The 20,759-nt window shown below is 51.1% G+C and overlaps 1 protein-coding gene across 1 annotated transcript; it reads right to left on the reverse strand.

The window, feature by feature from the left end:
• Positions 1-707: 707 nt before the first annotated feature.
• PES1 (pescadillo ribosomal biogenesis factor 1) lies at positions 708-14,957 on the reverse strand. Its single transcript, XM_037166826.2, has 15 exons — positions 14,846-14,957; positions 12,309-12,388; positions 11,395-11,548; positions 9,918-10,027; positions 7,531-7,702; positions 7,351-7,440; positions 4,864-4,980; positions 4,701-4,775; positions 4,391-4,477; positions 4,094-4,224; positions 3,617-3,742; positions 3,298-3,482; positions 2,687-2,835; positions 2,384-2,545; positions 708-1,214 (listed from the first exon to the last, which is right to left on the reverse strand). Exons 1-15 carry the CDS (start codon positions 14,867-14,869, stop codon positions 1,131-1,133), a joined length of 1,746 nt encoding a protein of 581 aa, XP_037022721.2. The 5' UTR covers positions 14,870-14,957; the 3' UTR covers positions 708-1,130.
• Between the last annotated feature and the right edge of the window lie 5,802 nt (positions 14,958-20,759).

The following is a 20,759-nucleotide window of genomic DNA, read 5'->3' on the forward strand; positions in this document are numbered from 1 at the left end:
TGTGAGGAAGGTGGAGCCGAGTCCACACTTCCTTGCCCTGGGCCTGCTCCTAGCACACCCACTGGGGCACCCCGGGGAGGTGCTTCGGAAACTCCTTGCCTGACCTGGGAGGGCTTGTGGCCATCCTGAGCCCAATTCTGGCCCTGGCTCCTGCGTAGGCACTGTCAAGCGTGGGCAGGAAGCTGTAAGGACAGCCTAGCAAGGGGAGCAGGTCAGGCTGCTGCCACGTCCATACTGGGGGTTACTTGGCAGTGCTGCCCAGGAGCCCACCAGGTAAAGTTTGTTCCCTTAGCTCAGGCCGCACAGACCCCTCAGGCACTGGCTCTTCCCTTCTGGGCTGACTCAAGCAGCAGGTAATGACAACCCCAGATGGTTTGCTGAGCACTTTGTGAGACACCTGACACCACTGAGTTTGCATAACTATCACGGAGCATCTCCACAAAGCATGGGGAAGCAGGCTCCAGCATTTCTACTGCTGATTTACACAGGAGGAAGCAGGTTCAGAGTCTTGAAAGCACAGGCTGGTCTGTATGTAGACTAAGGGCAGGGTCCCAGCCCAGAACCTCTGCACCTACCCTCTCGCATCCTTGGACATGCAGAGAACTCTGATCGTGACCAGACCCTTCTAACACCCAGGCCTGTCCAGCCTGGAGCACAGGGCACTAGGTGGCCCTTCTCTCATCCCAAGAAGGCTCATGAACACAGAATCCAACTGGCTGCAAAACTCCAGCCATTTAATAACCAATGTATCCCCACTATCCCCCCATCGCAATACCGAGAGAACCACGGGTCCAACCATGTGTGCGAGGGAAACTGTGAAAGCCACAGTGAACAGGAGCAGCTGGTGAAGGGCTGGTGAGGCCCTGCTCCCCACGTCTCTGACTTCTAGGAGAGACAGCTGGGCACAGACACCTCTTCTCTGCGAGAGCTCCATCCAAGGGAGGCCGGGGCTGTCCATGGGCCCAGCCAGAGAGCAAGAGAGGAGGCCAGGGCCGGCGGGAGGGAGGAGGAGAATGAAAACAGAAGACACTCTGGGACTCCGGCCTGCCACCGAGCCCTGGTCCTCTCGCTTGCCTGTGCCAAGTCCAGCTGCCCAGAGCTGGCCTGGCCCATCAAGAGGCTGCTGCCACTCACACTGGCCTTGCCTTCTTGGCCTTCTTCTCAGACCTCATGGCCTCGTCGTGGGCTTTCCGCTTCTCTGCCAGTTTGTTGGCCTATGGGGAGAAAGAGGGAAAATCAAGCTGGTGGAAGTGAGCAGGGAAGGAGACTCCCCTCTTCTACTCGAGGACATACCTTAAAAGCAGAGCTTTCTGAACAGTTAACAGACAACTACCATGGGGAAAAACAAATCTACTTGAACAACCTCAGGTGAGGAAACAAGCCCTCACTTTTGTCTTTAAAACTATCATTTTATGGGCCCACAGCGAGTCAGGAGGATCCCTGGCTCCCAGGGCTGGAGGGAACCGCCCCATTTATCCTCTCCCCTTGGGAGAGCTGGGTGCCATTCAAGCCGTCACTGGGAGCTGTCGGGAGGGGGGCCGTCTGGCAGTATCCGCTACAAAACAGGTGGGCCTTTCCACCTGGCAATCGCGTTTCTAAGAACTGACCCTACAGAGACGTTGGGGGGTAGGCAGGGACAGCTCAAGCGTGTTTTCTAAAAATGACTAAAAATGGCAAATAATATAATCCTATCAGCAGGGAACAGGTGCTGTGGTTAAACAGAAAACACGCCACCCTATACAGAGTATGGCAAAAGTAGGTTTATAGTTGTTCGTATGGACAACAATAATAAGCGACAATATAAGAATAAACCCTGGTTTGTGTACTCACGATGGTAAACCTACTTTTGCCCCACCCTACACGTGGCTCGATGGTCCAAAAATAATGTCTGTTACTAACGCACAAAAGAAACCTGGGGGCTGTGACGACCGATCACCCCAAGGGCAGGCCTGCAAGCCACTTCTGCGCCCTCTATTACAGAGTTCAAGATGTACACAGAACTTTTATTTTTATTTATTTTTTCTTTATTACAATGTGCGTATGTGGCTTTGTAGACAAAAAAACAAACCAGAAGCCTAACCAAAAACTCTCACAGGCTTCCCTGCTTTGGGCACTTCATAAAAGCAGGCCGGGTCTCCTGGGAAAGGTCTGTCCCCAGGTCCAGGCAGACTCAGAAACAGCCAGGTGTGGGAGGGAGACTGAAGCCCTGAAGAGACCCCAGTGGGGAGCCCCCGACCCCCAGGTGCCACACAGGACTGGGTGAGGGCCTCAGAGGCCAGGGGGGCAACCTCAGAAAAAGGCTGGGCGAGAGCCCACAGCTGTCCAGGGAAGAGCCAGCTGGCCTCAAAGGTCACCTGTGTGGTCACACCTGGCAGGAACTCACCTCACGGATTTTGCGCCTCTTGCCAAACATGATCTTGTTGTAGAGGTATTTCTCCCGCTTCTTCATCATCATGATGGCCAAGCGCTTGGCCTCACTCTCTTCCTCCTGGGCCAGCCGCTGCTTGTCCTCCAGCTTCACGGTGCCCGCCATCACCTTGGGCTTCTGGGAATACAGAGCAGATGCCGTGGGTGCAGGTCCCCACACCCACTGCCAGTCCGCCCAGCTCCCGCCCACCCGGGCCAGGGCGGGCACCAAGACAGCCAGTGGGCTGCTTCCCAGTCACACCCGGTGAGCTCCCCACACCTTCCCCTCCATCCTCTGCTCCTCCAGAGCTGTCAGCTGGGCCTCGTCCTCCTTTTCCGAATCAGCCTCCAAATCTTCTTCCTCTTCATCACCATCACTGTCATTGTCTTCCTCCTCCTCCTCTTCCTCTTCCGATTCATTCAAATTTCCTACAAATAGCCGAAGGCTTCTGAATGCCCTGGGAGCCTGCTCTTTCCCTGACCAGGCGAGAACTGGTGCCAGGCCCCACCCTTTTCAGCCCTGGGGACAGTCCAAAGGCAGTGCAGGGCTGTCCCACCCGGGCCCCACTCTGGCAGCTCTCCCCACAGTCCCAGATGCCTTCCGAGGAAATTCCAGGCCCCCCTCCTCACTCCCGAGCTATCTGTGCCTCCTACGAAAACTGCCCTTCTGCTCATTCTGGACATCAAGAGCTCCTGACGGTAGGACATAGACGCTCTCTTGTCCTAAACCTTAGCCCACGGTGAGGTTGAAGGGGTTTGTGCCTTTGCTGCCCGCCCCGCTCTCTGGAGCTCACCACATCTGAAGACGGCAAGGGAAGCAACCAGCTGAGGCCCAGGGGCAAAGACCAACATGGAGGGGCCTGCCCACCCTGTCCCGCCCCTCGAACTCACCAGGGTGCTCTCCCCGCTGCAGGGCCAGCAGCTTCAGCTTCTCAGGGGGAACGTAATCTCCTTCCTTCTCCGACACGAAGGGCGAGAGGTGTGGGGGCAGCTGCACCCCAGGGAAGTAGTCTGCCACGGGGAGGAGGAGCCGGGCGTTCACAGAGTCGAACACCCACTGCGGCTGCACGTAGTACCTGGCACACGGTGGCGACACAGAGGGGTCATGGGGGCCACCCGAGGCCCTGCTGCGCTCACAGAGGCCTGCAGACAGACCTCCGCACTCAGAACCCCAAACAGGCAGAGGGAGACGAGGGCCCTGGGGGCCTACCTGCCGATGACAGGTGTCTGCTGCCCGGGCCGGTCAACAATCTGGTGGGTGACGCACGAGTCTGTGACATCATAGGTAGCCCCGATGCACACAGACTTGTCCCAGGACACATCTCCTCCAAAGCTCCTACAGGCACAAGGGGAGCCCACAAAAGTACTCAGGCGTGAGGTGCCTACACTGGAATCTACTGGCCACCAAGCTCACCCCCCAGGACACAAGCGTCTCCTCCTCACCCCAGGACCCCGCATGCTGCCTTAAGCTGGTGAGAAAGTGATGCCAGCTGCACCCCAACAAACCCTTCCTATGTGCTCAGGGTGTGCTGGGCACTGTTCGAGCACCATTTTGTTGAGCCCTCATGACACCCTAAGAAGTGGATGCTGACACCATCCCGAAGTCATCGGCGGGCGTCCACGGCCGCCCCGTGCAGAGCAGACCCGGCCCAGAGTGTGGCAGAGCCCGTGCTGTCGACCTCCCTACCTGATGATGAAAGCCAGGGCCTCCCGGGGCACCTCGCGGCTCAGGAAGAACTTCAAGCCCTCAAAGAGCTTCTTATGCTTCTCCTGCGCCTCCAGCTCCTTCCTGCGGTCCTCCTCCTGTGCCGCAATCTCCTACGGAGAAAGGGCCCAGGCCTCGTGCTGTCAGGTCTGCCCACAGCCCTGATGCAGGGCAGGGGTTAGAGGGGAACCGCCCCTGCCCCAGCTTCCTTCCAGATTCCTCGGTCCTAACACTCCGCCCCCTCCACCTGCTCCTCAAGGAAGGCAGCACCGTCCTCACCCCATCAGCAGGAAACTCGTCCACCTCAGGCTCCTCCTCTGCAGGCACCACCACGCGGGCCAGACTGGCACCGAGGGCTGCCAGTTTCTACGGAAAAGAAGCAGGACTGCAGGGCTGCTACATGCAGGTGGGTGTCCTTAAATGAGGGGGTGGCCTAGGTGGGGCAGAGGTAGCAGTGACAGTTCTAGGACATCAGTGGGTCTGGGTTCTGAGGGAAGCCCCGAAACCACATTTGTAGCCATGACCAACCCTGGGCCATGGACCACCCTTCTGAAGGATACAGGGCCAATGTCCTGGACGCTTCTCTCACCTCCATAGAACTCTCAGAGTCCAACGCATAGCTGTCCTCATGGGCTGTCACCTCTGTGCAGGCCTGACCCTCGAGCTAGGAGGCAGGGGGAGGTCAGAGGAAGAGGCTGCCCACAGCCCCTGCCCGCACGTAGGGGAGAAGGCGGCACCCGGCTGGGCCTCACCTTGGGTGGGTAGTACAGGTTGAGTGACTGGTAGAGGCGGAAGTTGACAAAGCCCAGCAGGGTGGTGTAGAACTCGGTGAAGGTGGCCATGACCCTGTAGTCCACGTCTGTTGGGTGCTGGGGGGCACAGGAGGCATGTCAACAGGGTAGGTACAGAGACGACAATGACAACTCTCACAAGGTGAAATCCTCCTCCAGGGCAGCCCTGCCTTGAGACTCCGCCCCACAGGACGGGGCTACATGGTGTGTCCCAACCCAGGAGCATTCTGGGCACCAGTGAGGCTCTGGACAGGGGTCCCAAGGAACAGGGGTTCCCCAGAGGCCGGTGCCAGATACCCAAACCACGTAGGAGGATCTAGAAGGCAGCAAAGCCTTTGTCATGCCGTTCCCAGGACTGGCAGGCACCCCCAGCCCCCACCCAGGCTTTGTACTTGCAGAGGCCGCCTTCCCTGACCAGTCTGGTCAGAGCTCACGCCTTCCGCTACCCACCCCGCCATCTTCGTTTAATGCCTTCTCTGGGACTGGCCCGCAAGTGCCCAGGGGACAAATATTCCCAGAGCCTAGCAGCACTGCTGCCCTAAACTCTGGCAGGAGCCTTGGGACGATACTCAGAACTGAGTGACCTGGCCCCAGACCCAGCTAGAAACAGAGGCACGACCCACGCACACAGGACAGGTTAGGGCAGCCGCCTGCCTCAGCCCCAGGGAGCTCTGGGGAAATGGTGGGCAGAAAAGGGTTCCCCTTAGCCCTTGAGGAAACGATAAAGGGAAACACGGCAAGGATCTGAGAGCCAAATCAGAGCACCCCAACTCAAGCAGCACTGTCCCCCACAACCAGCCCAGCCCTGCTGACCCCCGGGACCCAGACAGGAGGATGTGCCAAGCAATGTCAAAATCAGTGATGACCACACCCCTTTTGTGCTGGGTGTGCCTGTGGCTCTCCAACATGCCAGCAGGCAGTGACCGGGCTATGGGGGAACAGGGGCCAAGAGGTACCCCACTTGTGTCCACGCTTACACCTCTGTTCTTCTGAAAGCATCTGCAGAACCCCCGATTGGCCTGGCGCACACCTGGGTACCTACTCCATTTCCTACAGCACAGTGTTGAGTGGGGTTCCCCCCCGACCTGCCTGGGTCCTACTTTGAGGGGCCCAGAACTGCCACTGAGGGAGAGGGGACACACCGGGGCCTCACCTACAACCCAGTACCAGTCCTCCATCCTCCTGCTGAGAGGAAGTAGCGGCAGTGAGCTGGCCAGGGAGGAAGGAGAAAGAGGCGGAGGTTCCCCTCCCCCAGGCCAGCTGTGTGGAGGCTGGCCTCCACAGGGCCCTATTCACCCCCAGAGGACACAAAGCCCAGTCTGAGCAGCACGGGGGTGGGACATCAGAGAGGAGGAAGGAGCAGGAGGGCCAGAGAGGAAGGAGGAAAGGGAGGGTGGCGAGGAAGGAAGGAAGGAAGGAAGGAGGAGGAGGAGAGGAGGAACAGAACGGGGAAGAGGAAAGACCCACGGGTTCTGGCACACAAGCTTGTCCCGAGGAGTGGGAAGGAGGACTGCTGAGGGCCAAGCCCACATACAGGCTGCAGCCTGCATCAGCCATCACCACCGCTCTGCACTCACAGTGGTTCTGGCCCTCGAACCCCCACCAGCCCAGGGTAGAGGAGAAGAGCCCAGAGCCCGGCTTTGCCCTGAGGCTCCTGATAACCTGGCAGCAGACCCACTGTCCCGTCAGGCTGGTGCGTCTGCTCTCCACTGAAGGCGCCAGTGCACAAGCAGGAAACTGGGCTGAATGCAGGCGCACAGAATGACAAGTCAGGTACTAAGTCTGGCTGAGGCCCTGTGGGGGTCTAGAGGCTAATGACACCCCATAAGGAGGCAAAACCGGGATTTCTCTCCATGGAACCCTGCCAAAAGCTTCGGTCTAAGAGAATATAAATAAGTAGTGCCACACACTTAATTCTCCCCTTGTGTTCACCCTCCCCACTGCTCCCAGCCCCCAAGCACTGTGTGTGTGTGGGGGGGGGGGCGGTGATGGGAGTGGAGGAAGCTGAGGAGTTAGGCAAAGCAGCTTGGTCAAGGTCTGGCAGCTGCCAGCAACAGAGCAGGATGAGGACCCCAGTGGGTTGGACAATAGGCCTGGGCGTGGCCGTGGTCCAGACCCCAGCAGCCACTCAATATTCATTCGGCTCCCCAAAGGGCACCTTGAAATCCTCAGGACGATGCTTAGAAGGTGAAAGCACATCATAAACAGAGAGGAACAGACAGGTGAAGGAACACATTCAAGGATCACCAACTGGGGGATGCTGGAGCTGGGCTGGCTCAAGTTCTTACGAAACCTTCCCCACAACCCACGCCAACACTCAGGAACACGGCACACACTGGACATTGCAGGACGGCAAAACCCCCTCTCTGCTCATTTGCCCTTGTCTGTCTAGGAGCCAGAGGAAGAACAGCCCCTCACAAGCCCCTCCCTCCCCACGGGCGCACTCACGTCATGGGAGAAGGCATAGGGCGTGATCCACACAATGGGCTGCCCCAACACATCGGCCTGGTAGTAAATGCCTTTGATGGACAGAAAGACCTGGGGGGGGGAGGAGGAAAACACGGTAAAAACCAAGGGGACAGTGAGGGAGAGAGCAGGTGGGGCCCTGCCGGGTTGCCCTGAGCTCACCTTGCGCAGGGCCCGAGCGGCGATGACATAGTGCATGAACTCCACAGTGAGCCTGCGGCACAGCTGAATGGTCTGCACGTGGCACTTGCCGGTCCGGGGGAATGTGGAGAAGAGAAAGCACATGGAGAGGGCGTCGTCCAGGTCCCGAAGGGCGTCGATGAACGTGGGGTACCTGGGTGGCCGGAAGGGCAGTACTTACAGGTTTAGCCATGGGCCACCCTGGAGGCGCCATCCCTAAGCCAGGCCTTGCACTGCCACCTCCTGACCATAAAGCCAGGCAGTGCCAGCTTCCCCACAGCCCTGGGAGGAACCATGGAACCAGAACACGCCCACTTAGCTCTGAGAATCAGAGAAACCCTGACGGAGTCTCCACTACAAACTAAGGACACGGGCTCAACCCACTTCCACACGTGTGGTCAAACAGGGCAGACTGAGTCGATGGCTCTCTCTCTTTCAAGGTGGAACCTTCAGATCACAGGATATCTGTCTGGAGGTTCAAGACAGAAAGCAGAAAAATGTGACGCTGCCCTAGGGAGCCAGCGTGGAGGAAGGGGGCAAGCCTGTCCTCAGCAGCACTCATGGCCACTGGTCACCAGAGTGGGTTGTCCGGTTTCTCATCACCGAGACTGTCGTATGGTTTACAGAACCAATTAGAACCAGACAGTAAGAATGCTGGAACGTGGTCCTGGCCAGGAAGAGCCAGAGCAATAACGTACTTCAGAAATCCGGTGGTAAATCAGGAAGCCAATGGGAACAAGCCTTCCCGGCAGGATCCACCACTGGGTGGCTGCCCTGCTGAGGGATGGAGGTGCGGGTCACGGGGAGGACACTGGAGTACAAGCACTGACACCCCAATTCCTGTCCCAGCTGTGACCCAGGGTGGCTCACTTTGTTTCGCTCCATCAAACGGTTTCATTTGGAAAATGACAATATTGGAGCTCACTGCTGGCTTAAAACCGGGCTCTTGAAGCTTCCTGGAAACATCTGGGGACAAGTGGATGGACAAGGCTTCAAGTCTCCCTCTCTCAGCCAGGGCAGCCATCAAAGCCTCTGGCATCCGCACTACCTTCCAGGAAGCCTCCTTTTGCAAAAAGCGTTCTGTTGCTTCAAAAAGGAACTCTCTGAAAGCCACAGGACCAGAGATGGCCGAGTCCTTCCAGCCCTGGATGGCATCACTCACTGAAAATGAGTCAGAGGAGCCTGCCAGGTCTTCTAACCCAGACCAAGATGGAAGGAAGGCTGCAGGGACTTCAAGCAAGACAACAGCAGGAGAGAATCTGGTTTCCAGGCGCACAGGCCAGAGCCTCAGCTGGCCCCCTCTGGTGCCTCGCAGTTTCCTCTCTCCACTGCCCAGCACCCCCACCACACCAGGCCTTTTGCACAAACAGCGCCATTTCTGAGCCACCTGCTTTTCCTTCTTAACCAATGGCTAAGGAGATGGGGGAGGGGAAGGGGTGACATGGAATGGGAATGCCACAGCCCTATTGGCTCCGGGTGTGTGCAAGAATCCAGACACTTGCTTTTTTTCTTGTGCATTTATTTTCACTTGTTCCACACAACAGCTGTGTCAGTCAGGACAGGAGTTACGGTCATCTCTCTGTTACAGGGGAGGACTTGCTCAGAGTAGAAACTGTTCTCGGGCCACCCAACTCACAGGCTGTGGGGCTGGGGTGAGAACACCAGCTGTCAAGCTCCTAGGCCAAGGCCCCTCCTGCACTAGCCCACGGCTGAGCTGGCTCGGTGAAGCCAAGTCTATCTAGCCTGAAGCTAAGTGTTCCAAGCCGTCAAGCCCCCAAGAGAGGATGGACATTCATCTAGCCTAAGGTTTCTGAATCTTAGCACTTCAATGTTTTGGGCCAGGCTGTTATGTATTGTGGGGACTGTCCTATGCACTGCAGTGTGTTTAGCAATATCCCTGGCCTTTACCCACTAAAAACTAGAAGACCCTCCCATCCAAGTCATTCTTACCCTGGTTAAGAACCACTGAGTCAGACAATGAATGAGTGGGACTGCAGAGAAGGCTGAGCAAGGAATAGTTAAGGTTAGGTATCCAGCCATATCCTTCAGGTATGACCATGTTCCTGGTATGCATTCCTCAGAACTCTGGCTCTCTCTTACCCCAGGCCCTTTGCACTTGCTGTTGCCTCTGCTTGGACTGTGCTTCCCCTCAGTGAGGCCTCCTCTGACGAGCCTGTGACTACGTGTGTCCCCCAGTTCTCCGCCCACAGTTGGCATCCCTCATGGCACTCACTATGACTTGTAATCATTATAAAAATTTGGCAGTTTGGTTTTTGGTCTGTCTCCTCCAGCACAATGCCAGCAGCTCGGGCAGCCTTGGTCTGGTTCCCCACCACATCCCCAGTGCTCAGACTGAGCCCCCAACTCACCGCTCCTTGACAATGTGGTCTAGCTTGTAGTAGGGCTTGTTGTCCTTCAGACGCTCCACAGTGTTCCACTCGCTCTTCCCATAGGCCTTCCGGAGCTTGCGGACAAACACCTAGAAAAGAGAAAGAAAGAGCTGATGCAGAGGCCAACAGTCCTAGAGACCCGTCTTCTGTGTAGGAGGGATATGTGGGGTAGGAAGACTCTCAAGGCCTCCTGAAGTTGTCTGATGGTGCCACTTGCTCCCTCAGCCCAGGATTTGCAAAACAGGTAACTCTGAGGAACGTCAAAACTGACCCCTCCCCCAAGACCAGATCGGTGTGGCTCAGTTAGTTGAGCATTGTCCCGCCAAGCAAAAGTTGCTGGTTTGATTCCACACAATGTTTCAGTGATATTTTCTGAATGATGATTCAGATTGAATATATGACAGTGGCCCCATAAATTATGATGGAGCTGAAAAATTCCTATCACTACTGGTATCCCAGCCATCGTAACGCCAAAGCACAATGCATTACCCGTGTGCTTGTGGTGATGCTGGTCTAAACAAATGTACTGCACTGCCCGTCGTTCAAAAGTACAGCACACTGTGTAAAGTACACATTACCTGATAATGATAATAGATGACTGTGTTACTGATTTAAGTGTTTACTGTATTATACTTTAATTTTATTTTAGAGTGCACTTTTTCTACCTATAAAAAAAAGCTTGCTATAAAACAGTATGCCACATTATGCTGGCAGCTGCCTCATATACCTCAAGTTTACTGTGTCTGTCTATTGCATCATTTTCTCTTGGGCTTAATTTAATATCACGTTTCTTTGTACAGTAACATGCTATACAGATTTGTGGCCTAGTGATTGTGACTGTAGTTTTAAAATCCAGCAGCAAAACAGGGCCAGCCACACACCTCGGTGGACTTGGTTGGACAGGAGGGCCCGCAGCTAATAGTGGCCACTAGGTGGCACCCCATCCTTCCATGGAGGGCCTCAGCCAGGCCCTGCTGTTCTGTGAAGGCTTCAGTAACAGCAGTCTACTTCCAATTATTTGCATTTGGTATAAACAGGTTTTTCCTTTACCTGTGGTATTTGAGCATTTAATGGTTTATGTTTGTGGAATGAAAAGCTTGGTCTCTTCCAAGCAGTTCCAGAAAGAGTCTGAATAGCAGTGGTGTTTTGGAGCAGAGACCACACCGGAGAGCCCCTGAAACAGCATCATCTTTGTCTCGGAAGCAATACATTCACTCTTTTACAAAAGAACCAGGGGAAAAGTACTACAGGTAAAGCATTAATCATCTGCCAGGTCCTGTGCAAATGATTCCCACATGCGATCTCAGTCAGTCCTAGCAACACTCCTTTCAGGTAGACTTATGTCACTCTCTAACAAGCTTGCTCAAAGAGGCTAAACAGTCTGCCTGCAGTAACAGTCAGTGGGCCACGGAGTTGTGATGGGCCCACCCGAACAGACCCTAGCCCTGGGCCTCACCTTGTATTCCCGGAACTTGTTGACAATGGGTTCATGGAGGAGGAACTTGATGTCTTTGATAAGGTAAAAAGTCCGGGCTGCCGTGGAGCCCTTGTTAACCTTCTTCTTGTGTTTGGGCTCATGGGGATAAATGCCCTTCAGGATGCACAGCCGTCTGAAAGAGAAAGGCCGTTCCTTCAGTCAGTGAACATGCTGAGCACTGGCCAGACTGGGCCTGGAAAACAGCACTGACAGGGGACTTGAGGGCCTGCCCTTGGAGAACTCACGTTCTAGTGAGGAGCCCGACAATCACAGGTTGACCCAAAATCACATACTGGAGACTGTCACAAGCACCAGAGAGGAAATAATCAGGACGTTAAAGGGGCCTGATGTCAGGTACACTTTTTAGCAAGATAAGTCAAGAAGGGCCTTGCTGAGAAACCAACATTTCAGACACATAAAAGTGGGAAGAGCATCCTGAAAAAGACAAAGACTGTAAGGGTGGAAAGTGCGGGGCACAGCTGAAGCACCAAGAGTGGGCCAGGCGGCAGGGCCTACCTGCCGTGCAGGAGTCTGGGTTTGACTCTGTAAGGAGTTGAGAACCCCTAGCTATAGGGTCAGGAGTCTCTTCTGCCAGAAGGGAGGGGATAGGTGACAAAGACTCAGACAGAGAGCACAGGGTGTTGTACCAGTGGGCTCATTCTGATGACAGGGCTACGTAACAGGGGCTCCTCCAGCTTCCCCACAGACTGCACCTGGCAAATAGCGTACTAAAGCACAGCCAGGCAACTAAGAGTGACAAAGAGGAAGAATACAAGAATTCCAGATGGCGTTTGTGGCAGCAAAGAGAAGACAGAGATGCATTTGAGTCTTCCTTGTGTGGCTCACTCCCCAAGCACACCCAAGGCCCCCCATCCTCCTCCCTTCCAACCCACCTGAAGTCGGGCAGGCTCAACTGAAGCTTCTTCCGGGCTTTGTTTCGGGTGATGTAGTTGGTGGCAGAGCCTCGTTCATACTTGGGGAGAAAAAACAATTATCCATTAGCAGTGACTAAAATGACTGATATCGATCTCTGGGCATGTCTCCTGCCAGAGGCAAGTATCACTCTGCTAAGTGGCTGAGAGGCTCCCACAATAGGAAACACTGTAGGGAGGGAGCCCACCCACCTGAGTGAGTTCTCCCACACTGTCCTGGCAGTGATCAACATAACAGATGCAAATATCTGCGTGGCACTGGGGACTGTGAGGTTGCTATGGATTGGGTGCTGGGCCAAGCATTAGTAACAGCTCTAAGTACTGGCCATTATAATTAGCGATGTCCACACATTATTTTCTTTAATCCCCACAACACTGTGAGGTGGGTGCCATCAAAACTCCCATTTCACATGGGAGATGTCTCAGTAAAATAACCTGCCCAGGTCACATAGCTTTTTAAGATCTGGGGCTGGGAGTCAAACCCGGGTCTGAGTCCAGAACCTGAACACCTAACCCCCAAGCCAGTGTTCTCAACTTCTTTTCATTATAATCACTGCCTACCAGCAGAAGTGTTTTAAGACCTTTCCCCCCTTAGTTGCTCCCTCTTACAGTCCATGAAATATTAACACCACAGGAATATTGTAGAACTATTTGTGTAATGTGGTTCTTCAGAGGGCCACAAACCACTGTAATATCTAACCACGCCCCCCAACAAATTTTTGTTCCCTTAGGCAGAATACATGCTCTAAGTGGCAAAGCCTCTCCCTTCCCCATTCATTCATTCGACAGACAATAACAGGACCTCTACTATGCTCCAATCGTGAAGCTAGATACTATGAGGGCAATGGAAACAGAAGGCCTAGTCTCTACCTACTCCCAAGGAGCATACTGCCTTGAACAATTGTATGGATGTCTATGCTGCCGAGATGCTGTCTCACACTCACATCTGTCTCCCTGATAAAGAGTAGCAGTGCACTGTATCAAGCCCCATGCTAACCAATTATATCCTTTCTAAATGTGATCTTCCTCTGGAGTCAGACAGAGGAAGGTGCCTCAGTTGTGGGGCCTCAATGGTCAGGTGCACCTCTAAAGCAATAAACCTGCAGCCTCCCGAGGAATATGTTTATGAATAACACAATCACAAAACACACCCTTCATTCATTCTTTCCTTCAGATATTTATTGTCTATCAGGCCCATGCCAAGTCCTAGGGATACAAAGATGAGTCTCAAGTTGTCTCAGAAAGTTGTCTTCATTAAAAGTGTCTTCCATTGTCCAATTCTCAACTGGGGTGATTTTACTCCAAGGTATGTATGGCAGGGAGGCATCTGGGATTATTGGGTGCTACTGGCATCTAGTGAGTTAAAGGGTCAGGGATGTGGCTAAACATCCCACAGTGCACTTTTCACAACACAGCCTTGCCTGGCTCAAAACAGCTTTGAAACCCAGCTTTGAAAGCTGCCATGATTTGTTTACTTACCACAAAGAAAGACTTTCCATTTTCTATCTTTGTAGTTCCAAACACTAGTGCTTACTGGGTGATCAACAGTGTGTTGGATTAAACACAAATTGGCAAACGAAACTTTCAAGCTAAAGGAAAATACTTCAGGCAACTACATCTTCCTCACCCTCATCCCTTCCCCAATCTTTTCATGACACCCACCTGATTCTCCATACAGCACCAAGAACTCCTTAAAAAATCAATCAGGTCACTCCCCGTTTAGCTGATTCCTACTGTGCTTAGAACAAAACCCAAGCTCTATCCCGTGGCTGACAGGCCTTCCAAGATCCGGTCCCTTTCCAACCCCAATCTCAGCAGATGCCATTCTCCCCTTCATTTATTATACCCCAGCAATCACGGTGTCCTTCCGATTCCTTGCCAACAGCAAGCCTTTCCTACCTAAGGGCCTTGGTACTTAGCTTCCCTGCCATGCTTGTTCAATAAACATTGCTGTGCCCCAGAGCCCACCTGAGAACTTCTGGTCTTTGGATCATTTGACAATCTTCTGAGTTCTATCTGGTTATTTTAGTGTTCATCTTCCCCACTAGAAAAAGAGCTTGGGGAAATCAGGTACCACACTTGACTGTTTAGATCTCCATCCCCAGTGTCCAGGGCAGGGCCTGGTTCCAGAGAAAGGGGGATGACAAGTTTTTGAGATGATGAATTCTATGTAACGGAGAACTTCATGTAGTGTGTATCACCCTTTACTTAGTATACAGCTGTCCCTAGACTAGGCCTCCTTTTGGGGTAAAGTTATACTTGGTTGTCAACTCTCTTACATCCCTACTCCCGGGTTCCTTCCCGGATTTCACCGGACAGGTACTGCCTTCCTTGCACATCCTCGGATCGGATCCCTTCTCCCGTCGCGCTGACCCCAATCGTTTCGGTAACCAAAAGAGACCAAGGCCGGGGAAAGGCGCAGTCCCCAGGCTCCGTCGCACCCGTTTCCTACCTCCCAAGGCCCCCTAGCAAACCCGCCCGGGATCCCTGCGACTCACCTTCTTCTTCTCCAGGCCTCCCATGGTTCCACGTTGAAGAGGATACTAAGTGCGCGGACTGACAGCGCCACTTCCTCCTGCACGTGCCGTGCGTAAGGCCCCGAGGCCCCAACGGCGCCGTCTGAACAGGCTGCCCAACAAAGTGCCCGAGCGAGTCTAGGAATAGATGGGGCTTTCCTCCTCAAGATTTAAGGAGGAAAACAATCAGTAAGACTGCTCTTTCGAAGTCTTTCCCAACTATCAGTCTATTACAGACAGTTTTAACGTTTAGCGAAGGGAGGTATTCAGGCATTTCTATAGTTATCCTGATGCCTAACGCGTGACATCTGAGCCCCGTTGCCTGTCGGGATGGAAGGGGGCAGAAAACTTAATGACAGAGCAGAGACTTCTGGGATGCAGAGGGGAGCCATACTTCGAGGTGCAGGAGCACGTTATGTTGTTATGGTAACGGTTGCTAGGCGGCTTCGGAATTTTAGCACTTGACTCTCAAAAGCTGCCGCTAGGGGCACTAAATGAGGTTGCATTCTGTTAGTCGTCGGCCACGGGCCTTTCAGTAAATTCATTTGCTGTTGTGCGGATAAAATAAAGCAAAAGCAGACATTCATCCTACAGAGGCAGAGAAACCTGAGAGGCAGCTTATATTTTCTGGTTAAAAAAATGAGGAAAGGCCAAGCAGAGTTATAGAACTCATAGTATATTTTAAATGTACATTTAATACGTTTGAACTTTTAATATGTACATATGAATTTTGTACTGTGTTCCTCAAAAGATAACTACAAGATTTATACAAATATTCACACCAAAGTGATGTGGTTTCTTAAGTAGACAAAATTTTAAAGTTCTTTGGTGTTTTTTTTTTCATCAGGGCTCCAAACTCGATTTGAAGTTTACCTCAAATTTTTAAATTTGAGGCCCTTGTGAATGTGACCCAGCCCAAGGTCATGGTTATAGAACTTACCCTTTAGAGGAAGATACATCATTGGCCAATGCTTGCTTTGAACAATGTGAATTTTATTATCTATTTTAAAGCCAGAACAAAATTAAAACCCAAGAACTCCACAGTGAAAAATGAAATGAAAACTGGGGCGGGGAAAGTGAGCTGGCAAAGACTTTGAGAATTACCAGGGCCATGTGGTAGCGGGAGACTGAGAGTGTTTCAAAGAGGAGTGGACTAGTAATGGGGGCGGAGAAACAGACAGTGCGAGCCAGAGGCAAATATTTGACGGATTCAGAGAAAGACAGACTCCTTTAGGACTAGAAGAAGGAGATCTGAGAGTAGAAGAATGGATCTGAGAGGGCAGTAGCGGCTGTTTCATGCAAGGATTACAGGACCAAGGCCAGGGTCAGAGGCATGTGACCTAGGCAGTCGCCCATGGTCTGGTGTTGATCCAGTGCTCATTGCTGTCTTTAAAATTCTTAACTTTTCACCAAGGCACTCAGCATTTCATCTCTCACTGTCACTCGAAGATCACATAGCTCATTCTGCACAGGAGGAATCCCATTTTGCTCACGTTGAATTTGCAGGGTCATAGAAGATACAGGTAAAGATGTCTAGGAAAGCAGTTGTACCTTCAGGTCTACAGCTCAGGATAAAGGTCATGTAGGTACTGGATTTTACAGATATGGAAACTGAGGTTCGGGGAAGTGAAGGGACTCACCTGAAGATCACTCAGGGGCTGAGTAGTGGAAAATGGACTCTCATTAGGCAGCCTGGCTGCCGAGCCCGCTGCTGAAACCACACCCCACTGCCTAACGAGTTGTGGATAGGCCTAGGCATGCAACACTTAGTTCCCTCCTCTCTGCCTTTGCAAACTGTTTAGTGACTCCAAGACCATGCAAGGCAGTTTATATCCACAAAGCAAAGAGTTTCTAACAATTAGAGCCATCCGCTCACAGAATACTTTGTGACATACCAAACCTCCATCTCCACTGTGGTGAAGAGGCCTGGACTCTGTCAGCAAACACACCTGGCTTTACCTCGAAACTGTGATCAAGCCACTTTACCTCTCTCCTTCATTTGTGAAACAGGGACAACACCAACTAAATAGATTGTTGTCAACTTAAATATTTTTAAATTATTTTAAAAATAGATAATAGTGGTAAAGCCACTTTAAAAGACACTTTGACCATTTCTTACAAAGCTAGATGTGGTCTTACCATTCAAGCCAACAATGGCATTTCTAGGTATTTCCTCCATTGATATGAATGCTAAATGTCTACACAAAGTCTGCCCATGAATGTTTATGGCAGCTTTATGCAGAGTTGCCAAAATTTAGAATAGCCAAGATGTCCTTCAATAGGTGAACGTATAAACACACTGTGGTATATCCACAAAATGGAATATTATTCGGCAATGAAAAGAAATGAGTTATCAAGCCATAACAAGACATAGATAAATCTTAAATGCATATTGCTACACAAAAGGAGCCAGTCTGCAAAAGCTACACATAAGACTTCGATTTTATGACATTCTCAAAAAGACAAACTATGTAGACTTAAAAGATCAATGGTTCACGGAGGTTCGGTGCTAAGGGGGATTTTTAAGGTGGTAAAACTATTAGGTACTAGAGGGTGTATGACATTCTGCGTTTGTCAAAACCTGTGGAATGTCACAGCACAAAGAATAAATCTTGTATGCAAATCAACAAAAATAACTTAGGAGAGCAGTGGAACCCCAGGTGGAATGCAAAATGTGACAAACCAATGTAACAGCTTTACAAACGTGTGAAACAACTTCACTGAAGAGGGTGGGAGAGAAAGGTGATGACATGAGTAATTTGTCCGTAATCACTTGGCCATATACTATGCGAGGGTTTATTTCTGGCCTCCCAGTTTTATTCCACTGGTCTCTATGTGTATCCTTATGCCACACTGTTTTGCTCACAGCCACTTGATAAGTTTTTGAAATCAAGAGTGTGAATGTTCTAATTCTGTTCCTTTTCCAGTATTGTTTTGGCTGTTAAGAGGCCCTTGCAGTTTGACATGAGTTGAAGATAAACTTTCGGTTTTGTAAAAACTGCCATTGAAATTTGATTCTGGAGGAGGACTGTGAACTCAACCAAGTAGTATCACAGTTGCTGTGGAAATGGTATTGCTAGAGCAGATTGATACAGCTTGAGGCATGTGGTTTGCTGCCATCGATTTAGTGAGTGCATTTTTTTTCCCATTCGATTTATGAAAGAGGCTCGGAAACAGATCTCATTCTCATGGAACGGACAAAATATTATTCAGAGTTTTGCATATGTTAATTCTTTTGCCCTGTCTCATAGAACAGTCTGAAGAGCCCTGGATCCCTTGGATGGCCCACAGAACATCACACTGATCGGGCCCACTGGTCTCATGCTGATCAGGCAGGACAAGCAAAGAAAGCAAACATGCAGTAGAGCAAACAGCTCCTCACTTGGGCCATCACATCCAACCAGCCCTATGGTTCTGAGTCAGTGCTGGGAAAGATGCAGAGTGGAGCTTCTCGCAAGCCCCAGTAGGAGAATCGCAGTGCAGGGCTCTGGAATTCTGTGGCAAGGTCATGCCATCCACCACAGAGAATTACATACCTTCTAAGAAAGTTCCTGGCTTGGCCCTGGGCCCTGGTAGAGACACCATCAGTGCAAAAGACCAATTATGTCTTAATATTACTTTAAAGTAATTTTGAACTAGCAGACTCCCTAGAGGGTCTTGGAGACCCCCAGCTATCCAAAGACCACACTTTTTGAACCGCTCTCTGGAGTTTGGGACTAAGAATTTTCTTTATTTTCTTCCTCCTCCTTCTCCACTCTCTTCCTTTTCTTGCTTCTTCTTCTTTCTTAACAAGTCTGTATTTTCTATTTTTTTATGCAATCAACATGTCATTTATGAAATTTTTTAAATTTAAGATTAATTATGGAAAAATCTGAGAGTAACCAGAGTGGGGTGGGAGGGGATAATGGGGGGAAAGGGGGGACAGAATTTCAGGAAAAAAATGAACACATGGACAAAACCAATGGGGGCAGAGGTAGAATTGGGAGGTAGGTGGGGATGGCTGGGGTGGGGAGGCAAGTGTTGGGGGGAAATGCAGACAACTGTACTTGAACAACAATAAAATTTTTTTTTAAAGATTTTATTTATTTATATTTAGAGGGAAAGGAAAGGAGAGAGAGGGAGAGAAACATCAATGTATGGTTGCCTTTTGTGCATCCCCTGCTGGGAATTGGCCTGCAGGGAACCCGGCTTGCAACCCAGGTATGTGCCCTGACTGGGAATCGAACCGCGATTGTCTGGCTCGCAGGCCCGCGCTCAATCCACTGAGCTACAACAGCCAGGGCACAATAAAATTTTTAAAATAAAATAATTATGAACACCTTTGTACATTAAATTAGCTCTAAAATAAGAATTTTGTATGTCTACATATTTAATTAATAAAATGGATATTTCGTATATAACCATGTAGTCATGTAATTGTTATATCTGTTCTTCTCATGCCACCTTCCTGCACAAAATTTTACTTTTCTCTTTTGAATTCTTTCTTTGGCTATGTCCTGGCGCAATCAGCCTAAGACCCTCAGGAACATACCTTTAGTCTGACAGCTTTGTTGACACAGTGCAATGCCAGAGACTTCCCAGCAGGGGACCTCTGGGTGTCTGACCACACAAAAGGAAAGAGTATTGAAGTTTTGGAGAGAAGGGTGGGGTTAGGTGAAGTGTAAACCAAGCAATGTTTTGAGAGGCTCAGGGCAGAGCTGCATGCGAAGGGTCAGCTTCAGGTCTGGACATCAAAGTCAACCCAAAAGGCCTTTTTCCTTGCAAACTACAAAGTCAAGATCGGTGTGGAATGTTGTTCAGTCCGGAAACTTCTTACCTGATTTCTCTGTGACACAGTGACTTAGCTCCTCCGGGCATGTTTCATTCTTAGTAGCTGGATTTCACACAGCAAATTTCTGATAGTTTGTGATTTTTAGGGAGAAAAAAAGGGAACTCTTAATTTAAAAAAAATAGGAATAGCCACTCAGATAACATGGTCCTCGGGACAGTTTACAGCTGTCACACGACCTTGGTAGAAGTAATGCTTCCCGTTGATGTTGCAGCGGCTTCATGCACACCTGTTCTGAGGCACGGCCAGGCGCACTTTACCTACTTGCTCCAAGTTCATTTTTACTTTTTCAGCTATAGACTCCCCAATGCAAATCCTGAACCAAATGATTTAGACTTTTTAAAAATTTTTCTACTTTCCCTTACTACATGATGTAAAACAGCCCAGTTCACCCCCAGTCACTCTATTCCTAATGACTATGAGAAATGCGCCTCCTCCCAGGTGGTCACCGAGGTACGTGGAGTCCTCGGGGATCAGAGGAGACCTGCCCAAAGGAAGCTTCTTCTCACCAGCCGCCTCTAACTATGGCCACCTCTTCCAGGCTGCCCTCCAGAAGGTGGCAGGAACCAGCGTCTCCACCAGTCACCACAGGCAGAGGATTGGGGGGCCGGAGCAGTCCTCTCCTGGACTAAAGCAGTACCACTGCACGCAGATTGCTGTGGCTTCTCTGGAGTTCTGAGCCCAAGACCTGCAGAAGCTGGGCCGCCAGCGGGGTTCCTTCCTTCTCCAGAATCTCACCCTGATGGGCCACACCAAGCCTTTCTACACCAGACGGTCTAATTTTAAATGTATAAAGTACTCCCGTAAACAGATGCACATCTGACACAGTCCTGTGTCACTTGACGACAGGGATACCTTCTGAGAAATGCTTCGTGGGGTGATAATGTTGTTATGCGAGCATCGTACAATACACTTACACAAATCTAGATAGTGTAACCAGCCCACACCTACCTGGTACGGTGCAGCCTACTTACTGCTCCTGGGCTACAAACCTCCACAGCATTTTACGGCACTGAATACTGCGGGCAACTATAACAGGACAGTACGTACTTGGTATCTAAACATGTC

This window comes from Artibeus jamaicensis, unplaced genomic scaffold, assembly GCF_021234435.1.
Source record: "Artibeus jamaicensis isolate MK-2021 breed Jamaican fruit bat unplaced genomic scaffold, CSHL_Jam_final contig_525, whole genome shotgun sequence".
In the NCBI taxonomy this organism is placed as follows: Eukaryota; Metazoa; Chordata; class Mammalia; order Chiroptera; family Phyllostomidae; genus Artibeus; species Artibeus jamaicensis.